The sequence below is a fragment of the Lactuca virosa genome, chromosome 5 (assembly GCF_052849685.1).
Source record: "Lactuca virosa cultivar CGN04683 chromosome 5, Lactuca_virosa_CGN04683_v6, whole genome shotgun sequence".
NCBI classification, from domain to species: domain Eukaryota; kingdom Viridiplantae; phylum Streptophyta; class Magnoliopsida; order Asterales; family Asteraceae; genus Lactuca; species Lactuca virosa.
The window spans coordinates 366255499-366276933 of NC_136430.1; the positions used below are offsets into that span (position 1 = coordinate 366255499).

At 36.6% G+C, this 21435-nt stretch overlaps 3 protein-coding genes across 3 annotated transcripts; 1 reads left to right on the forward strand and 2 right to left on the reverse strand.

The window, feature by feature from the left end:
- The first annotated feature begins 16290 nt into the window (after window positions 1-16290).
- Window positions 16291-17337, forward strand: LOC145113572 (uncharacterized). The gene is made up of 2 exons (XM_079049644.1): window positions 16291-16855; window positions 16943-17337. The coding sequence occupies exons 1-2, from the start codon at window positions 16291-16293 to the stop codon at window positions 17335-17337; spliced, it is 960 nt and encodes a 319-aa protein (XP_078905770.1).
- Window positions 17338-18309: 972 nt separating this feature from the next.
- Window positions 18310-21174, reverse strand: LOC145116790 (uncharacterized). The gene is made up of 3 exons (XM_079053106.1): window positions 19844-21174; window positions 19115-19755; window positions 18310-19048 (listed from the first exon to the last, which is right to left on the reverse strand). The coding sequence occupies exons 1-2, from the start codon at window positions 20474-20476 to the stop codon at window positions 19357-19359; spliced, it is 1032 nt and encodes a 343-aa protein (XP_078909232.1). The 5' UTR covers window positions 20477-21174; the 3' UTR covers window positions 18310-19048; window positions 19115-19356.
- Window positions 18369-19244, reverse strand: LOC145113573 (uncharacterized). The gene is made up of 2 exons (XM_079049645.1): window positions 19157-19244; window positions 18369-19048 (listed from the first exon to the last, which is right to left on the reverse strand). The coding sequence occupies exons 1-2, from the start codon at window positions 19242-19244 to the stop codon at window positions 18369-18371; spliced, it is 768 nt and encodes a 255-aa protein (XP_078905771.1).
- Window positions 21175-21435: the final 261 nt, after the last annotated feature.

A 21435-nucleotide genomic window follows, 5' to 3' on the forward strand; every position in this document is an offset into this window, starting at 1 on the left:
ACCCTTAGAACGAAAGGGTCCCTTGTGCAGTTTCCCGCAAGTGTTGCACCGAATCTGGCCCTGCTGGCCTCTCACAAGCTAATCCTAACTCTTGGGTCTCCTCCCGAGACCCTTCTGTATAAGAAACTGATATGATTCCCTCTTGCCAATGTGCCCCAAGTTAATACCACGTTCTCGTGCTCTAGAAGTCATATCATTCAGGGTCTTGCACCCCGAGATACTCACGATCTCCCTGCTATCATTTGGAGTATGTCCTGTTACCTTACCTTCTTCATTTCCTCATCTGTTGCATACTGTGGTACCAAATAAGCTCTTTCCCGAGTCTTGACAGTGATCTCTGCCACAGTCTCAGTCGTCTGGTGGAGATCCAACCACTCTTGTGCCAACTGCTGCGCCTCAATCTTCTGGGCAACTCTGCCCCTTTATCTGGTCGAAAAGTCATCCCACGACATAACATCAACTACAACATCACCCAACTCACTACTAACCTCTTTTCATCGATCACATGCTTTGTCCTACAAGAGACAAGAAGTAAGTTGGATCTTGTCCCCTTCGGGCAACGGCTAATACGAGAAGCGTTGGCGACATCTGCCAACCATCTGCTGCTAGTAATGGGGTCCCTAACCCCCATGATCATCTGGAGCTTCTCAAGCTCTAAACTCCCGAATCATCAGCGTACGCATCCCAATCCTGGCTGCTATCTCAGTGCAGAGTGCACTCATCCTCTCGTCACAAATCTCCAAAATGCCCTCCTTGATCATACTGAAGATCACAGGAGTCTAGTCAATGATACTGCGCGTACTCTCAGATGGAATAAGCTCCATCATCTGGCCATCAATATGCCCGGCTCCAGAGTCCGAGCCTGATCCATCGCCGGCACCAGAACTGCCATCTATTCTACCACATAGCGTCACTATACTCGGTAATATACCATAACAGTCATCATAATACTCATCATAACTCAAGGGATCTTACACACTACAAGTTCCCTGGTCTTATCCCAGCCTTCCTTGATTCGAGTACGGATCCTCTACTTTCAGTAGTACGAACCCATACTACCTTCCACATCTATCCGTACTTTCCTCAAGAACTGCCTTGACTCCACCAAGTCCCTTCTACTACTACTATTGCTGCTGATCTCATACTAAATTCTTCCTAGGCTTGCCCTAGGGAAATCATCAACCCACTCTCCGCTATCAGCTACATAAGAAGTCCCTGCTACCTCCCCCTAACTAGCTCGTGAATATTATTACATATTACTAAGACTAGATAATTCTTCGAATGAGAGATCCTACCCTACAACGGTTGGACTCAAACAAGAGTTGTGCAATAGAGCTAGACCTAACCTTCTGAAATTATTTAATCCTTGCAATATGTAACGTAACATATTCATTTACTAGTTAGTAAAAGATAACTAAGACTCCTAAAAGCACAAAGCAAGCAACATTCGAGCATCGAGTAAACATAATCAATCATATCTCTCTCAGACTGCCCTGACTAATCTGTACTAGCATGCAGTTCATAAAGCTGTGATACATATAACAGGCACATAAGGCATCCTTCCTAGATCCTTAGTCCTAAACTAGCATGCAATCCTCATAAAGCTGATACACATATAATAGGCACATAAGGCATCCTTCCTAGATCCTTAGTCTTAAACTAGCATGCAATTCTCATAAGCTGATAAACATATCATAACATAAACTTGTATGGGTAATTTGGGAGTACTTACTTGAGCTCGGCTGATTGCATGCACCACACCCTTTTCTCTTTTTCAAAATTCTTTTCGCTTTTTCTAAAACTCTTTTCTTTATACTTTTTTTAAAATTGTTTTCTCTTTCTCAAAATCCTTTTGTAAACATGGTTTTTCTTTTGAAAACTTTATACCACTTCCTTAGTTTGAGTTCAGACACACCCGAAAGTGTGCCCGAATCCCTCAAACCAAGGCTCTGATACCAACTTATAACATCCCAAAAATACAGTCCAAAAATTTCGTTTTAAATCAGTAATAAAACCATAGTCATCATATATCGCATAAAAATCATAAACAATGTATCTCAAAATATTATAACAACTGTCAAGTATATCAGAGTATAAACATCCCAGGCTGAACAAATGGTGTGTGCACTACAATCTTCCCAAGCTCCTCTTTTGAAAACTGAGTACCTGAAACCAAAATTGAAAACCGTAAGCACGAAGCTTAGTGAGTCTCCCCAAACTACCACATACCATATAATAACACATATAACACATACTGGGTCTTGCCCACTGCATCGGTCCCCCCCCCCCCCCGACATCGGACCGAAGTCCGGAATAACTTGGGCCCCGCCCACTGCATTGGGCCCCGCCCGGCATCAGACCGAAGTCCGGAATAACTTTGGCCCCGCCTACTGCATCGGACCGAAGTCCGGAATAACTTGGGCCCCGCCCGGCATCGGACCGAAGTCCGGAATGAACTGAACATAACATAAACATGGACATATAATATAATCACATATACTGCATAAGGCTTGCCCGACATCAGACCGGAGTCCAAAACATATACACATATCATAAACATGCATGAATCACGAAGACATCAAGCATACATAACTACTTCTCGGGACCACCCCGACATCGAACCGAAGTCCGGAACTACTATCATCTAAACGGGCCGACATTGTGGCCGTAGACCCGTTCCTAGTGGAAGGAAACTCACCTCACACTGCTGAAGTCCTGCTGAGAAAACCCTAGCTGCTGGATGACGGATTCCCGAATTCGTCAACATCAAAATAACACCCAATTAATAATTGGGTTCCACTACATACCCATAAGTACATACTTTGGATAATTACTACATTACCCCAAGCTTGGCTTATTCAAGCCCAAGGCCCAATCCATAGGCCCAAAGTCAACTAGGAATCAAAGCCCAACATATGGCCCAATTTTCCAAATTGGGCCCAAGCATACACATGGTCTTATTCTAAGGCCCAACATCATATAATCATTAAGGTCCAAACTGTGGCCCATCTATGGAAAATTGGGCCCAATCCTTCATATGGGCCTTACCCTAAAGCTCAACTAATTACTCTAGTCCATTTGATTATTCTTGGATGTCCCATTAATAAACCAATTACCAAAGCCCAATGGAAAGGCTCAACTCAAGGCCCAAGTGAAATTAGGGTTTCACATAAAATGACGATTAGGGTTAAGTGTTTCTTACTTAACCCATTAAGGACTTAATCCATTAAGTCCTTTACTCTACTAGATAAATGATATGGAGTAATTTGGGCTTAATACACAATCCAATCACAATGGCCCAAACGTGGGTCCCAATAAGTCTAAGGCCCAAATACTCACAATTAGGGTTTTCTAAACCCTAATTAGGGTTTCCACCCAAACATGGCCCAATAGGTCCACAATTAATCTTTAAGCCCATTAGGGTTTTGCTAGGTCCATTAGGGTTTTGCTAGTGGGGCACCACCTACTACCACCTCGGGTAGTGGTGGTCAATGGCGGCTCACCGTGGCGGCCACCACCTTACGGTGGTGGTTACGGTTCTTTTCATCTCTTTTGCTAATTACAATTACAAGCTTTTAATCCACAAATAAACACACACACTAACTACTCTAACACACACCCACACAACCACTCTAGTGGTGGCCGGCGGCGGTACAAGGCGGCAGCCACCACCTCATGGTGGTGGCGGTGGCTATTCTCGACTTTCCGGCTAGACAAAACACACACTCATATACTTCAAACTGCATACAATGCTCCAGCCACCCACATGGCGGCTCAAGGCGGCGACAACGATGATGTTACGATGGCAGCCACCACCTCACGGTGGTGGCGGTGGTTTCTTTGTGAAACAGCAACGACACCGGTACGCACTTGCTTGGAAATCTGGACGCAACCACCACTTGGTGGTGCGTGACGACGGCAGTGGTAGCCCTCACGACCACAATAGTGGCTAAAGACGGCATTGCAGCAACGAACTAGAGAGGAGAAGGGATGAGGAGGATGAGCAGAGACCATCGTGGAACGAAGCAATGTCAACAGCAAGAAGTAGAGGAAAGAGGTGGCGATCCAATAGCGAAGGAGCCGTGGTAGGAGGCTCGGCAGCGCGGTGGCGGGCGGTCTCGGAAGAAGGAAAAACACCATAGTAGCCTCGGCACCGGCCTTCAGGCCCGTCATCGGAGTCGCATGGAGTCGCCGACGATCCACTACGGCCTGACGGAGGCAGCGGCTGGGACGAGGGGTGATAAGGTGAGGGTGGCGGCTGGAAGGTCCAAGCATGACGACTGCCTCTTTTGCTTAGGGTTAGGGTTTACCGGTGGAGGGGGTTAAGGGTTATATACCCCGAACCCTAATCCTTTTTCCCATAATGACACATTTACCCCATAGTTCCTTTTCCTTCAATTTAAATCCTTAATTTACCAATTAAACCCCCGCTCCCATAATTCTTTTCATAATGAGTCCGTTAGTTACCAAACAGCCCCTTAGCTCCCAAAATCTCTTCAAATTAAGTCCCAATAATTACCATTTAGTCCATGCCTTCCATAATACTTACAATTTAAATCCGGATTTTACACTTTTAACCCCCAACTCCTAAAATTGTGATAATTAGCTCTCCGAGACCAACCTTTGATATATAATTATTTATTTTAGGGCTACTATTCGTTCATAAATTTTATCGATTTAATTATTTAATAAACGGGGTGTTACATCCCGTCGTGGATATAGGTGGAATTTAGATATTAATTTAGGAGTAGATTATACATTTATATTTGTCGGTTTAAAAAGAAAAAAAATTAAACCATTTCGAAAATTAATTAAAATAAAAATATGGACCAAATTGTAGAGCGATTAAAAAGAAATATTCCTCTTATATTCTTTTTGCTAACGAATATATATATATATATATATATATATATATATATATATATATATATATATATATATATATATATATATATATAGAGAGAGAGAGAGAGAGAGAGAGAGAGAGAGGATGGTTCAATTGAGAAAAAAAAGGTTGAGAATGAGGGAATCATTCTGAGCTATACATTTGTTTTGCTGCAAAATATTTAGGTGTACCGACGAAATGAATATCGAATACACATGTATTTTCCAACCATACATGTTTCCTTAAACATGCTAATCATTACCTTAATATATACAAAAACATAAATTTTTTTTGTTTTTTTAATTTTTAAGAAGCTATTTTTATTGAAAAATGATTTTAAATACATCAAAATTCATAATTTTTTATTCTCTATAAATAGACATCAATATTGATATAGTTTTAAACTAAAATAAAAATTTTATTTTTTTTATAGTTTTAAACTAAAATAATTTTTTTTTTATAGTTTCAGCTCTTGTTATTGATAAGTGAATAAAAATGTATCGAATTTTTACTACAGTACATTCATTATTCACTTATGAATAAAAAGTATGATTAATTTTTTTAGAGTTTAAATATCATTCATATATAAATATAACATATATAAACTATTTACAGTTTACATCAGCTTTCGTCACATGTTATAATCACATATGAATAAAACGTGTATTAGTCTTTCTCAGAAGTTATATTCATATATGAAAAACGCATTTATCATAATTTTGTTACACTTTATTTTGTTATTCATATATGAATAAGTAGTTTAAAATTTTAAAACACGTCGTCTTTTATTAGCATACTACTTATTCATATTCGAATAACAAATGAACTATAACAAAAATCTAATAAATTTTTTATTTATATATAAATATAACATATGACGACCATTAATACACATTTTATTCATATATAAATATAACGTGTGACGAAAGATGATGTAAAATAATATATTTTAGAGAAAAAAGTTTTATTACGTGTTATATTTATATATGAATAATACTTAAACTGTAAAAAAGTTAAGGATACGTTTTATTCATAAATGAATAACGAATGTACTGTATTCACTTATGAATAAAGAGAGCTGAAACTCTAAAAAAATATTTTTTTTTATTTTATCTTAAAACTATATGAATATGAATGTCTATTTATAAAGAATAAAAATCTTTGAATTTTGATATATTTAAAATAATTTTTTGATAAAAATAGCTTTCTAAAAATAAAAAAAAATATTTTTTGTGTATATTAACATAATGATTAGCATAGTTTAATGAAACATGTATGATTAGAAAACATATGTGTACCCGTTATCCATTTTCGTTGGTACGACTAAGTGTTTTGCAGGAAAACAAATGTGTGGCTGAGAATTAGGGATGAGCATATGGACCGGGGAACCGGCCGGAACCGGAACCGGCACCGGAATCGGAACCCGATGAAACCGGTCGGGCCGGGACCGGGACGTTATTTTTGTGGATTTTTGGAACCGGGAACCGGTAGAAACCGGAACCGATATAACCGGAACCTTTAGAACCGGCAAAAACCGGAACTGTATGATGCTATTTTTCGAGGACCGGTTCCAACATTTGAAGACACGACAAGAACCGGTAGGAACCGGGAACCGGTAGAACCGCCGGGCCGGTTCGGTTCTTGATTTTGGCTGCAGCCGGTTCTCGGGTCGGATCCGGTTCGGGCCGGTTCCAGCTGGTTCGGTCGTTTTGCTCATCCCTACTTAGAATGATTCCTTCATTCTCAACCTTTTTTTTTCTCAATTGAACCATCCTCTCTCTCTCTCTCTATATATATATATATATATATATATATATATATATATATATATATATATATATACTAGTTGTGAGACCCGTATATTATACGGGTTGATTAAAACAAAATGTTAAATATAAATGATTGAATGAGAAGTTTATTTCAATTTGAAATTTGAAATAAGTTAAAATAATGAGAAAAAAATTGAAAAAAAAAGTATGCAAAAAAATAATTTAAAATTTATGTGTTTAGTTCTTAAACCCGTATACTAAACGTGTTAATTATAACAAAATGTTAAATATAAAGGTTTAAACTATAAATTTATTTAAAATTGAAATTGAAGTTTGAAATTTGAAATTAATATAATTATTATGGTATGTTTAACTTATGGAAACTAAATTAATGATATATTGAAAAATAAAAAATGAAGTAATGACAAATGGAAAATAAATATCTCAAAATTATGACAAAATGACATTTGGCATAATGAATGAGAGAATGACATGTGACAAAATTATTTTTATTTATTAGGGAGGATATATATATATATATATATATATATATATATATATATATATATATATATATATATATATATATATATAATAGAAAAAGAAAAAGTAAAGGATAAACAAAAAAAGACTTGATGCGACTATTGCTAAAAGCTAGGTAATGCCCATTGGGGTTTTTTTTAGTAGGACCAAATCATAAAATACATTACTGGTCCTTATCTTTTGTACTCTATTAATAAACATCAACACCGACTAAAAAAAACTCGATCAGTGTAGATTCACACTGTGAATCTAAACTGTAAAAATTTCAGTTTTTTAACATTCACAATGTGAGAAAGCTCAATCAGTTCAGATTCACATTGTGAATCCGACTTATTATTATGCACACTGTGAATCTGAGAAGGTTCACAATCTGAATCTGAACATGTTCACAATATGAATCTGAACAGGTTCATAATGTGAATCCGAACTGAAATATAGTTTTTTTAACAAGAATATGAATCTATGTTTAAAAAGTATGAATTTTGATAAAAAAAAATAGACCTTACCTTTTCAACAAAGAAAATAAAGTGAATTTTTTTTCGAAAAAAAAAAGTTTGTTTTATATATATCATCATGGATCTCTATGGAAAGAGGACGAAAAATCGTAAACAACAGTATATTCGGTTTTTTTTCCATAAAAAACATGGCCTAAATTTGTTTTAGTGAGTTTTGTTATCATCTTGTGCATGTGCGTCCATGTAAAAGTTTACAACCATTTATTTTGTCGTTGATCGCTTTAAATTTCGACGTTTTTGATTGGTTCCTTGGTTTTTTGATTAATAATGGTTTTCTATTGACGTTTTCCATGTATATATATATATATATATATATATATATATATATATATATATATATATATATATATATATATATATATAATTTCAACTTTTTAAAATAAAACGGAAGAAAAAAATAAGATATAAATAAATAACTATAAATGTAATTTTTATGATTCAATTTTTTTTTCTCCTCTCTGACGTAGTACTATGCTCGATTTTATGATTTGTATTTATTTTTATTTTTTTCAAACTATTTTTTGCAACTATTAGGCCCTGTTTGTTTACCTCTTAATTGAAAAATTAAGACGTAACCTCTTAAAAATTCAGATATACCTTGTTTGACAGGCTCTTATTTTTTGCCTCTTAATCTTTTATAAGTCTCTTAATATTTCTGATATGGAAGAGAGTCTGAAAAGAAATAAAAGATGCTTGTTCCTTTTTTACCCATTGCTCTGTTTTTCCCTCCCACCCTCTCCAACAAAACGCCAACATCATCTTCTTGCTCATTTTCCCTATTATGCTTCCATTCTATTCCTCTGTGAGACCCTCGGTGAAACATCTTGTATGAGACCCACCTTCGACATTCACCCTCCTCCATCACTACCGAAGGCTCTGCAATGAACCCCAACTATTTCCTTCTTTTCGTTTTACTTCACTCGACACAGCTTACTTTTATCTTCCACTGCTGGTCGGACCTGCAACCCTCTACCATCGTCGACGCCTCCGTCTCCGCCATCGCTTCCGCCCGCCCCGCCGCCAACAACGCACTTCACTTCAGTGAAATCTCATAGAGACCTAAAAATCGTGAAAGGTTAGTTCTTGCCCTGAATCGAGTTCCAACAGCTCCTTTCTAAATTGGTTTCATCTACGACTCCTTCACTTTTACAGCATAATAATCTCTTAAAATTTGATCTCTATCATTGTTTGTTTAATCATATCGTGAAATTGGCTCTCAGATTTGTTTATTATAACTGTTGTTGTGATCATTATTGGTGATGTGATTTATGAATTTTGAAATGTATGATGCACAGGAAAAACACTCCTATACACTCTTGAACCTGCTAATTTGCAATTATCTCAATTACAATTTGTATGACCAAGCAGAGAAGCTGAGATCACAAGCACCACCATGTTTGAAGCTCATTCAAATTAACAGTCCATTAAAGTAACAAAATATTATGTACCTAAAAAAAGCATTGATTATGAAGTTTTGTTAAACAAACCATTTTGAATTGCTTACCATGTGTATATTGAATTGCCTCAACAAGGTGTTTTAATTGCCAAAGTATTGCAAAACTGCAAGTTTTGGTTAAGTTTTTACTGTTTATTGAATCATTAGTTAATGTGATTTTTAACTGTTATTTGACTAGTGTATGATATTTATGTTTCCATGGATTGAAAGAATATGATATTTATGTTTCCATGGATTGAAAGAAGTGAATTTGGAAGAATTTATGTTTAATTTGGTTGTATTGTATCATGTTTAGGTTTTCATGGATTGAAAGAAGTTAATTTGGAAGATTTTATGTTTAATTTGGTTATTGTTTGATCATTTGGAATTTTTATCAATTATACATTTATCATTTAGCACAACACATAACTATAGAAGGGTAAAAAATGGTTATTTTTATAGATTACAATTCAGAGGTTCCAACCAAACATGATATTAAAAATTAAGATATTAAAAATTCAGACCCTCTTAGAAATTCAAACCTCTTAAAATTAAGATTTTAAAAATTAAGATCCTGCCAAACAGCCCCTTAGACTACAAAACTTCTAAACAACGAGACTAGAGCCCCGTGGTGGTTTTGGTTTTGAATTTTTTTGGTCAATCGCCGACTCTAATAAAATCAAAATTATGTTGGGTTTAATCGGTCAAAAAGAACACCAAATTTAATGTGTCGGTACGTGACTTATCACGTAATGGCATGAGTTTTTTTCAAGTAGCATTTTTTGTTTTGTTTTTTTTTCACCGGTAATTAAACAATTGAGTTTTTTCATGGGACATTTTTTTTGTTTTTTTACCTTACCTTAACGTCATGTCTTACATCATTTATAATAATGATGACAATCGTACCGAGTTTGGGTTGGCGTATTGGAAACATCAACCCGAACACAACTCGTCTAACCCGTTTAATTATATGTATTCACAGGTTATATTCGGGTTCATGAGTTAACAGGTTGGTACGTTAAAACATTATTTATATATTTTAATCTCTTTGTTTACATTTATAATATTTTTTATTTCATTGTTCTACGTTAAAAATTATAAAATATTATAAGAATGTAATAATATAAAAAAACCAATAAATAAGTCAAAAATATTATTTATAGTTACAATTATAATAAACTTTAGGGGTGGAATTGTAAATAAATAATAAACTAAAGGGGAGATTATATATAGGGAAAATACCTCAAATAGACAAAAAAATGGGTAAATTTTAAAATTTAGTCATAAAAAACGTTTTTTCCAAATATAGGCACGCATTCCGCGGAGGACCCTCCGCGGACCTCCGCGGAACCATGAATTCTCCGCGAAGCGGGGGTAATTTGGTAATTTCCACCCAATTTTATTGAGAAAAAGAAAGGGTTCCTCTTTTGGCCCCCACTGGTCCCGTTCCTCGTCCCCCCTCCGCATCGACTCATCGCAGCACGTTGATTGAAGAATTCAAATCCGGCGAGGACTTCAACTCCGGCGACGACTTCAACTCCGGCGAAATCAAGTGGCAGAGGTGTTTCCTTCACCGATGGACCCCGGATTCCCCGATGTAATGGCCGATGGATACGGTTCCCGGGTATTTCTCACATTCTCATCTAATTGTTAATGTCGAATACGATTCAAATTAGAGGAAAACCCATTTGATTACATTGAATATGTATACAGATTTAGGATTTTTATGTTTACAGAATATGTTTAAAAATGCGGATGATCCATTCCGCGGAGGGGGACGTCAGTCCGCGGAGGCTTCTCCGCGGAGTGATGTGTTTCCAACATTACAGACTCCGCGTAAGCTAGATGTCACTCTGCAGAGAGGCCTCCGCGGAATGACCTCTAGCCTCCGCGGAGTGATGGTTTTTGCACAATTTTTATTTTTCTACTTTTAAGTATGTTGCTATTTATTTCATAATGGAATAATATTTTTTTTCAATTAGTAGTTTTTTAAATGAAATAATAATTTTTTTTTATTTTGTTGTGTAGCATGAAGATCTTAATCAAAAAACGGATTTAACTTTGAAAGGTGTGGTGGGGACTATCATTAAAGACTATTTTCCGCGCCTAACACAATCACAGCGAATATTATTCGAAGCTTCCCCCTTTGGAATATTCTTAGGAATGCATATCCAAATGGTGATCCCTTACTTGTGCATAAGATGATGTTGCACGAAGTAAGGTGTCAACAAATATTTGAGATGGGGAGGTTTCTGTTTGATGTAGAGGGGATCCAGTTGGGTTTTGGTGAAACTGAATATATTTTGATTTGTGGTTTAAAAGTTGGTCCTTATGTGGATTTACTCCATGACGAAAAGGGTCCGTTAAATTCAAATCTCCGTGCTCGGTTGTTTCCAGAGATTTCTGATGCACGTCTACGGCTGAAAAATTTAGAAGACTTAATTATGTCCCCGAATTATTTGGCACTACAAGATGAAGATGCTGTGATGCTTATCCAGCTTGTTTTTATGTTGAAGGGTCTACATGGACGGGACGTTAAAACAGGCATTCCTGCAGCAGTATACAAGCTTGCTGATAATATAGATGATTGGAACAGGTATTACATTTAAAACAAGCATTCCCGCAGTAGTATGCAATTCACTAATTATAATAAATAAATTGAAAATTGCAGGTTTGCATGGGGTACGTATTTCTGGAAATATACTTCGCGTATGATGTGTGGAATGTTTAAGAAAATAGAAGAGTTTAGATAATTGAAGGAGTCCAATCCCGAATTGAAGAAAGTACACAAGTATACCGTTCCCGATTTTATGCTTCCGTTTAAGGTTAGTTTCTAATGCATTTTAATAGTTATCACTGTTTAGTTTTTTATACTATAAAAATTTGAACTTCGTTGTGTATTATATAATAAGTTTGTATCATGACTTTTATAGTATAATAGAACATTACTTACATTTTTTTTCATAGATATGGATTTTGGAGACGTTCACAGAGGCAACCAAGTTTTATATACGCACGCCGACAGAATTGCCACGGATGAGGGCGTGGAGAAGTAAAACACCGTTGAATTGGGTTCAATGTTGTCGAATAATGAACGTGTTTGTGGTATGGTTTTTATATTAACAATCATCAATATTTACAAATTCCAAAATATTTTCATGTTAAACTAACAATCTGATTTTTGCAGCCTAACACCGAACATATTAATGTCGAGGAAAACCCGGAGGAGCTGATGTTGTCGTTTTATGTTCGTTATGTCAATTGGACTCTTAACCCTGTAGAGTCTCCCCCACGGCAACATAGTCCCATCCGAAATAGTCCACCTCCTGTTTCCTCGCCTGCTCGAAGAAGGATGTACAAGTCCGAAATACAAACATCTTCGACTGAATCTGCCACAAATGCTTCTTCCTCGCAACATCTTGAAACAGAAACAAGTTATATGTCACACGACACATCAAGATTGGAAAAGAAGAAGAAGACGAGCACAAAGGCATTAGTGAAGCGTCTACTAGGCTTTGTGGCTGACTTAAGTTCTAAAGTAGACCGTGTATTACAGAAAAAAGATGAACCCGACACAAATTTTGAACCAGACAGAAGGTTTCGAGAGGAGGAAGAGATGATAAATGAAGAGGAGGAAGATACACATTTTGACTATGATAATATAGGTAGTCATGGTTTGGAGGGGGAATTTGAGTCTACACCTACGCATGTTGAGCCGTCATTGGACGTGGCTGAACATCACACAAAAGAAATGACTCCTATTGTTAGGCCGCAACGAAAGAGGGGTGTTCCATGGTATCAACGGACTCCGTTCACAGTGGTACAAAACTCATATTTTAAATTTGGTATATTTTTTAAATATTAACATATTGATAATCCCTTATTTAACATGATAATTTTTTAGATGCAATCCACACCAAAATTGAAGAAAATCACCAAAGCAAAGAAAAAAAAAGTGGTGAAGAGTCCTGAAAAAGCAAATGAAGACATTGTGAATGAAGAGATTAATGATGTTTCAAATCATCTGCTGCTCGACAGTGTTGAAGCTGCCAGTACGTTGACTTTTTGGAAAGAATGGAATAGTATCTCTTCCAACCTGAACACTAAACATAGGCTGCATATGCTGACACTGGATGTGGAGTTTTGGTCGAGGTTACTTGCAGTTACTGACGCTGGGTGGTTAATTTCTTCGGTAACATTCGTTAAATATAAATTTTAACTACATATTTAGACGATAATTTATATAAAAAATTATAAAATTTTTATCTTAAAATGTACAGCATATTGCGATATGGAGTGTCTTGCTCATGGAAAGACGGCCGGCGAACGCAAGGTTGACGATATTCCCTCAAGAACTTAATTTACAAAACGGAAAAACATATTTTCTTAGGAATATTGCAAATCGTATCGGAGGTCATCCTAAATGGAAGGATGTGGATATGGTTAGTTAAGTTTATTAATTATTTATTTTATATAGGAAACGAATTAATTACTATTACATTTGTTTTTGTTTGCAGGTTCTATTCCCCATAAACGTTCCTCATGCCCATTGGTTTTTGGCAGTGCTACATTTAGATATTTGGAAAGTACACATTTATGATTCAGCACGATGTATGAATTACTTCACAACGTACTTGACTGCTGGAGAATTCAAAAGTTTTGGGGATAGTATAATCGAAGAGCTAGATGCGATTGACTACTGGAAGGATTTCCCCGATGGACACAAAGAGAACGCAGTTGTGGAGTTTATTGATATTGTTGATGCGCCACAACAAGAATATATTGCTAATAGAGGGGATTGTGGAGTATTCGTAAGCATGTATATGGAAATGATTGCTTCGGGGGTACCGGTGAAGAATGATAAGCCATGTAGAGATGCGGGATTTCTCTACAGAAATAAGATGACAAATATTATTTGGGATACTAAATAACTTGATGTTTGGAAGTTTGTATACATTATTATGAAATACTTGTTTTTAGTAGTTTTGTTTAATACAAACAACTTTTGTATCATATATTTTTTTAAACATAATTCACCAACATATATTACGATATATTAAAAACAAAACAAACATTTGAAATAACATAATAACATTACAGAAAACATTGCAAATAAAAGATGAACGACTAACAAACATTACATAAAACATTACGAATAAAAGAGTCGTCTACATGAAAAAGGGTTTATTTTTAACCAGATTCTAAACGTCGGTATACTCGAACTCAGTTTCATCAAACTGGCACAGGTAATATCCGTTCACGTATTCAAGAAGTTCTTCATCATCAGCATCAGAGCATCGCATTTTCTCATAATTGTAGCATCGATTGTACCATGTGACTTTAGTCTTTAAATCCATCCATTTACTAACAATATCGGGTTTTAGTCGTTTTTGTCCTTGTCCCACGTTATAGTTGAACAAAGCTACTAAGCGGGACAATTCATCACCAAGAAGGCAATTAAGGGGAGCTATTACCGGCAGACCCTCGTAAACGGTAATCCAGCATCGTGTTAGGACCAACACCTCTGTTGTCGTCCATGGAGATGTACCATTAGTTGGAGCAGACGCATTAGACAGATTAGCTGCATTTGAAGACGTTGGTACATTGGATGCCATTTTGTGTAATGATCCCTTACCTCTAATTCGGACGTATAGATACTTGCTTTACTATATATAAAAAGATAGGTAACGCGGACTGACAAGTGAGTAACGCGGACTGACAAATAGCTATGCGGACTGACAAATAGCTATGCGGACTGACAAGTCAGTAACGCGGACTGACAAATAGCTATGCGGACTGACAAGTCAGTAACGCGGACTGACAAATAGTTATGCGGACTGACAAGTCAGTAACGCAGACTGACAAATAGCTATGCGGACTAACAAGTGAGTAACGCGGATTGACAAATAGCTATGCGGACTGACAAGTGAGTAACGCGGATTGACAAATAGCTATGCGGACTGACAAGTCAGTAACGCGGACTGACAAATAGCTATGCGGACTGACAAGTCAGTAACGCGGAATGACAAATAGCTATGCGGACGGACAAGTCAGTCACGCGGACTGACAAATAGCTATGCGGACTGACAAGTCAGTAATGCGGACTGACAAATAGCTATGCGGACTGTTATGTCTATATAAAACGACAAAAAATTATGTATCACTTCATCTAATCTGTTTTAGTTCATGTAGTTTGTATGTTTTACAATGGGTTCAAACCCATGGACCGCTAACGAGTATTTGCTTCTAACTCGTGCATATATTAATGTCTACGAGAACACCAGTTGGGAGGATATAATGTTTTGGGTCCTATTAACGAATAGCTTCAACACTGACGCTGAAACCACCATAGAAAACCATCGCAGCACGCTTGATATAGCTGCAAAATGGTATGAATTGAAAACAGAAGTTGTGTTATCCAATGATCTTTATAATAAGATTGAAGACGATCGTGTGAATGATACTGAGGAAGACATCTTGGACGCGGCTAAAGAAGAATACAAATCCATTAGCAACGGACAGAGTTTCGAGTATGAAGCCCCTTGGAATCTTTTGAAAAATGTCCCGTTTTTTTAACTAGTACTGCGTTTTGTATTGTTCTTGTATTGCTTTAATTATATGTAATATGGTATTTATCCTTTTTTTTATGAAAAATAATTCCCATGTTTAAAAACCATACATTCAAACAGGTTACGCGGACTGACAAATAAGTTACGTGTACTGACAAGTCATTTACGCGGACTGACAAGTAAGTTCTGCGGAATAATGTATACTAATTCCTTATAAATTGGACAAGCATTTCCATTTTTACAAGGTGTCCAAAGTTGTGAAAATGAGTTCAGTCAATCAGGTATTAAGAAAAAGTTTCTCCAGCCTACCGACTTTTTTCCATAATCTGCAAAGAACCAATCCTAACACCTACACGTACATTACGAAAGATCAGTACAATCGTTTCCAAATTTGTTTCGTGGCATTGGGATGCGTGGTATGTAATCCCTTATAGTACATAAATATTTAGTTATTTCAAGTTGTTACATGCCTAATCCAACACATGTTGACTTACAGATTCGTACGTTTCTCACGTCTATGATACCAATCATATTCGTTGGTCAAGTACCTCTAGTTGGGGCGTATGTAAGATCCATGTACATTGCGGTTGCTTTAGATGGAAATCATGAACCCCTTCTCATAGCGTTTGCTTTGGGAACCATATACTGTGACAATTCATGGTTATGGTTCATGAGGAGGCTTAAAGAATGTTTGGGTGACAATACAGAAGTTGGTTTCATAACCCATATGTCAGATTCTATAGACTTTGCAGTTGAAAGAGTCTACCCTGATTCATATCATGGCTATTGTTGTAAAAATATAGCCGAGAAAATACGCGCTTCCATCGGAAGCAATACAGTCGTAGAGCAATTGTTCTGGAAGACTTGTAAAGCGTATAATTTATCTCATTTTTATGCATGTTTAAACAACTTAAAAAATGAGGTTAATGGGAATGATCTTGATTGGCTTGACAATATTCCCATTGCAAAATGGGTACGGGCTTGTTTTCCAAGAGTACGTTTCAATGTTAAATTCATTGACATTCCCGTTGTTGTCAATTGGTTTAAAACAAACACGCATGAGTTTCCAATAACAACAATCATTGAAATGGTCCATGACTCGATGCAAGCAGTGTATCTTCAACGTGCTGCGTTTGGAGGTAATTATAAGTTATGACATCACTCAAATGGTGAATTGATATGTTATTATACATTATGACATCATAATTTTTGTTTTTTTGATTCAGTTCATTTCACAGGGGATTTTCATGGTCTTCTAACCCCTTATGCACTTAAGGTGATACATAAAAGATTTATCCACTCGGATGGTTGTAGGATTACGCATATTGTTGGCGACAGATACGAAGTGACTAAATATTCAACAACCGAAACTGTCCAATTAGACCGTGGTATTTGTAGTTGTGGTAAATGGCAAAAATGTGGTATACCTTGTGAGCATGCTATAGCTTCACTACAAAGACTCGAAATTGCAGAAATCCAGCAAATGGTAAATTTAAAGTTAACTACAGCGGTGTATAGAAATGCTTATCAAACTGAGACGGTCAATCCTATTCCAACCCTTAGGCATTGGGAAATACCAGTTGAAAGTGTTGTGGTCTTACCTCCACGACAATTCAATTGAACTGTATTGTATGGATCACAACGAATATTAATTTGTATTCAGTTCTATGTTAACCGTAGTTGTAATGGTATGTTGGCGTTCTTCACTTTTTAATAAAAAATGTTTAATTTAAATAAATAATTGTATTCCCATAATTGTAATGTATGGATGACAACGACTAGACAAACAGCTCTGCGGACTGACAAAAAGCTCTGCGGACTGACAAACATTATTGCGGACTGACAAAAAGCTCTGCGGACTGACAACAGCTCTCTTCGGAGTGGAAGGGACTATATATAGTCATGGATGGTCGTTGGATTTATGGTATAGAGTTATAAATTTTTTTAAATTTAAAATGAGTTCATCTTCAACTTTGTATATTTGCTCGTGCAACGAAGTTGATTGTTTCTATTGTGATCCGATCGACCATTTTCTTGCCCCATCACCAAATTTAAGAGAGCCATATATGTCGGAGGATACTTTGCAACAACTACAATGGGCTGAAGAACAACAAAAAAAAAAGATAAAGACTCATCTCGAGCTCTCACTGAACGTCGTGACGTCATTGCGGCGGAGTGCAAAGAGGTTGAGGTGTGAACGTCGTGACGTCATTGCGGCGGAGTGCAAAGAGGTTGAGGAAATGATGACGATTACTAAAAAAAATCAAAGATCATGAGGATTGGATAAAAAAAACTAAGAAGAATATCAAACTGTCTGAAAAATGGCTTGCTGACAAGGATGCATAAATGATAGAACTTGGTATCCAAAAGGACCGTATGGAAGATAAAATAAGAATTAGGGACGACTACATAACAATGGAGAAAGAAAAGTATCCTTTGCAATTCCCTTAAGTTAATTACTGTTGTTGTACGTTTAATATATGTTTCTGGTTTGTTGAATGTATTATCTTCGAGTAGTAGTTATTATTGTACTAGTAATTATGCACTAATATAATCATAATAATACCCATCATCTTTAAAATAAACACACCATTTCAAAGTACACAAATTAATGTCCTCTAAAACAAAACATAATTAATTATAAATACAACATCAATCATTCAAATCAAACGTTGAACAATAGTCTTCTCTCTGCGTCCCACTTGTCCAACGCGTCTCTTGTGTCTCGTGCGTATCTAGCATCTCCTGAGTCCCTTCTGTCCCTTTCCCTTTCCCTTTTGTGTTACTACCTGATGTTGCACTACTTTTTGTAGCCTTTTTTTGTTTCTTTGGGACCAATGTCAGACAAGTCGCTACATTATGTGTTGTACTATCACATCTACTACACCTTCTTACTGTAGGTTCCTCACCTTGTGACGGGATACAATTTCTGTTTCTCGGTCTACCAGCTTGACGTGTATCCATTATCGGGGGTTTAACAACCATCATCTCAGCAGGAATCTCCCAATCACACGGTTCTGGAAGGGGGTAAACTGGCTCCTCGTACGTACTTTGGTACGTTACCATTTTGTAAGCATCTATAGCCAGATGTCCGAAGTTAGTTTTTTTCAAGTGCTTCAAGACCATTATGACATGACCACAAGGCAACCCAGTTCCTTCCCAATATTTGCATGTACAAGTCTCTTGCCTCAGATCAACTATGCCACCATGTTTGAAATCATGAACTTGATATATTGCATCTGAAACACCAGAAACGGACCATCCTGTCGTACGTTCTTCATTTTTACTAACTACTTTTTCAGCCCACTTGGTTAGCACTGTTGAACGTTTCCCTGTAAAGAAGATATATATAATTAACTTATTATTCGACCTAATTAAAGTCCAAATTAAATTCATACCTCCTTCGATGCGACGCTTGTTACACCATTACTGTGAAAGACGACGGAAGAACTCAAGAAGGGGTATTATAGGCATCTTCCTTGCATCTACAGATAAAGCATTCATGGACTCTGCACTGTTCGAGGTCATGTAATCGTACCGTTTCGACAGCGAATATGCTCTAGTCCACTTAGCACGGGGAATTTCATTTAGATACGCTGCTACTTGCGGCCTAGTAGAACTAAATCTATACCACAATTCTTCAAAAACATTTCTTTTTGTAAGCTTTCACAAGCCTCCAAAACAACACTTTTGTTTTATCAATTTTCCCAAACATGTGTACTATGTTTCCTAGTAGATGAAAAGCACACACGCCATGATGAGCATGTGGGAAAACATTTTCAATACTAACCCGAATTGCATCGGCCCTATCAGTGACAAAAGTCAATTCTTGACAATCACCAACACATTCATACAACTTTTCAAGAAACCATGTCCAAGTAAGACCACTCTCTTTTTTGCATATTCCGTGCGCAAGGGGCGGTATCTGGTTGTTCCCATCCATAGCTACTGCATGCAATATGGTTTCCTTAAAATCACCCTTCAAATGAGCACCATCCATAATTATAACTTTACGACAAAAACGTTTGAACGCTCGTATCTGCAATATATTAAAATGGAACACATAAACACTCTATAGTTTGTTTAAAAAAAATTATATTAAATAACAACAAGTTTTTTGTATTTACCGTGCTCCCAATGGCATAAAAACAACACTCGAAATAATCTTCAAAATCTGTTTGAATATAGGCCACTGTACCAGGATTATGCCTCTTCAAATTGTGAAAATAAATAGGAAGTTTGGAAAAACATTCTTCTGAGGATCCCAACAACAGTTCCATAGCATATTGTTTTGCACGCCAAGCTTGTTTGTAATCTACATTGATTTCCAGCAAAGCATTCAAATCCCTTGATATTTCATTAGGCCTCCAAACCTTGGAACGAGTTTTTCCCATAATCTCATGCAATATAGTACCCATCACTTTTTTATTAGCATGCTTATGATTAGGGTGTATCTGTAATGACGAACATGTGTGCACGTTGTTGAAAGTCCTGATTTCAAATTCATCAGTGGGATCAAGGCGTTTTGCATATAAACGCCAACAACAGTTCTCGATTTCACAATATACCTCATAACGATTTTTGTTTGAATGTTTGGTCTTAAACTGAAACTTTTCTCTGGTTGCTTTAAGACTCAAAGCAAATATTAGCTGTTGTTTGTTATCATATGTTTGACGAACAAACATATCATCATTTGGACCTAAACTGTGACATGGTCCGGGTTCAACAATAGGATCAGGACAATCAGGTATGGGAGGCATACCGTAAAATATGTCTGAAGCTTTTTTCCCGTGTGTGAACTCATCTTCTGACCATCCTTCATTCTACTCTTCACCGTCTGACAAAGTTTTGTCAGTCAGTCTTCCAAACTCATATAAATTTTTTTCTTCCACCGTATTCACTGCCACAGTTTCTTCTTCTGGACACTCTTCAACATTATCAGATACAACGTTTTCAACATTGTATGGTACAACTTTCTGAACCGCTTCTGTCTGTTCGACCAATCCCTGAAACACCTCTAAATACAAATGCACAATTTCCTTCGTTTCAGAAATTACATTTCTGAGTTGATAAACATCTGCTTCGTCTAAAATATTCATAACATACCCATGAACCGGGTGTTGAAATGACAATGATATATTACTGTTGAACACATTAGCCTTACTTTTGACCAAATCAAACAATATTCGACGATTAAAATTTGGCGGAAGCAGTAGACCTAAGTTGTTAAACTTTGGTCTAACGTATGTGTTAATCACATTTGAAGTCTGCTAAAACCCCCCAGTACATAAAATAACAAGACTCATATTTTTTTTTGGAAAATCAAATGAAAAGAAGTGATCTATCGACCAAATGGACCTAAAAATATAAAAAATAACACTTTGTATCAAAAAACCCTTTAAAATGGCCGTTCCAACCACCCACTCCGTGGAGACATTACTCTCTCCGCGGAGGTCCTCGTAAGCATCTCCGCGGAGGTACTTATGACTCCAAACAACTCACTCTGCGGAGCTCTTATTGTGTCCGCAGAGGGCCTACGCGGAGGACTAATTTAAAGGCTAAAAAATCATACTTTCGAGTGGTCTGCGGAGATGACGTCATTCCGCAGAGGGTCCTCCGCGGAACGTATGTCTATAGCTGGAAAAATCAAAATTTATGACTAAATTTAGAAATTCACCCCATTTTTTGTATATTAGTGTTATTTTCCCTTATATATATA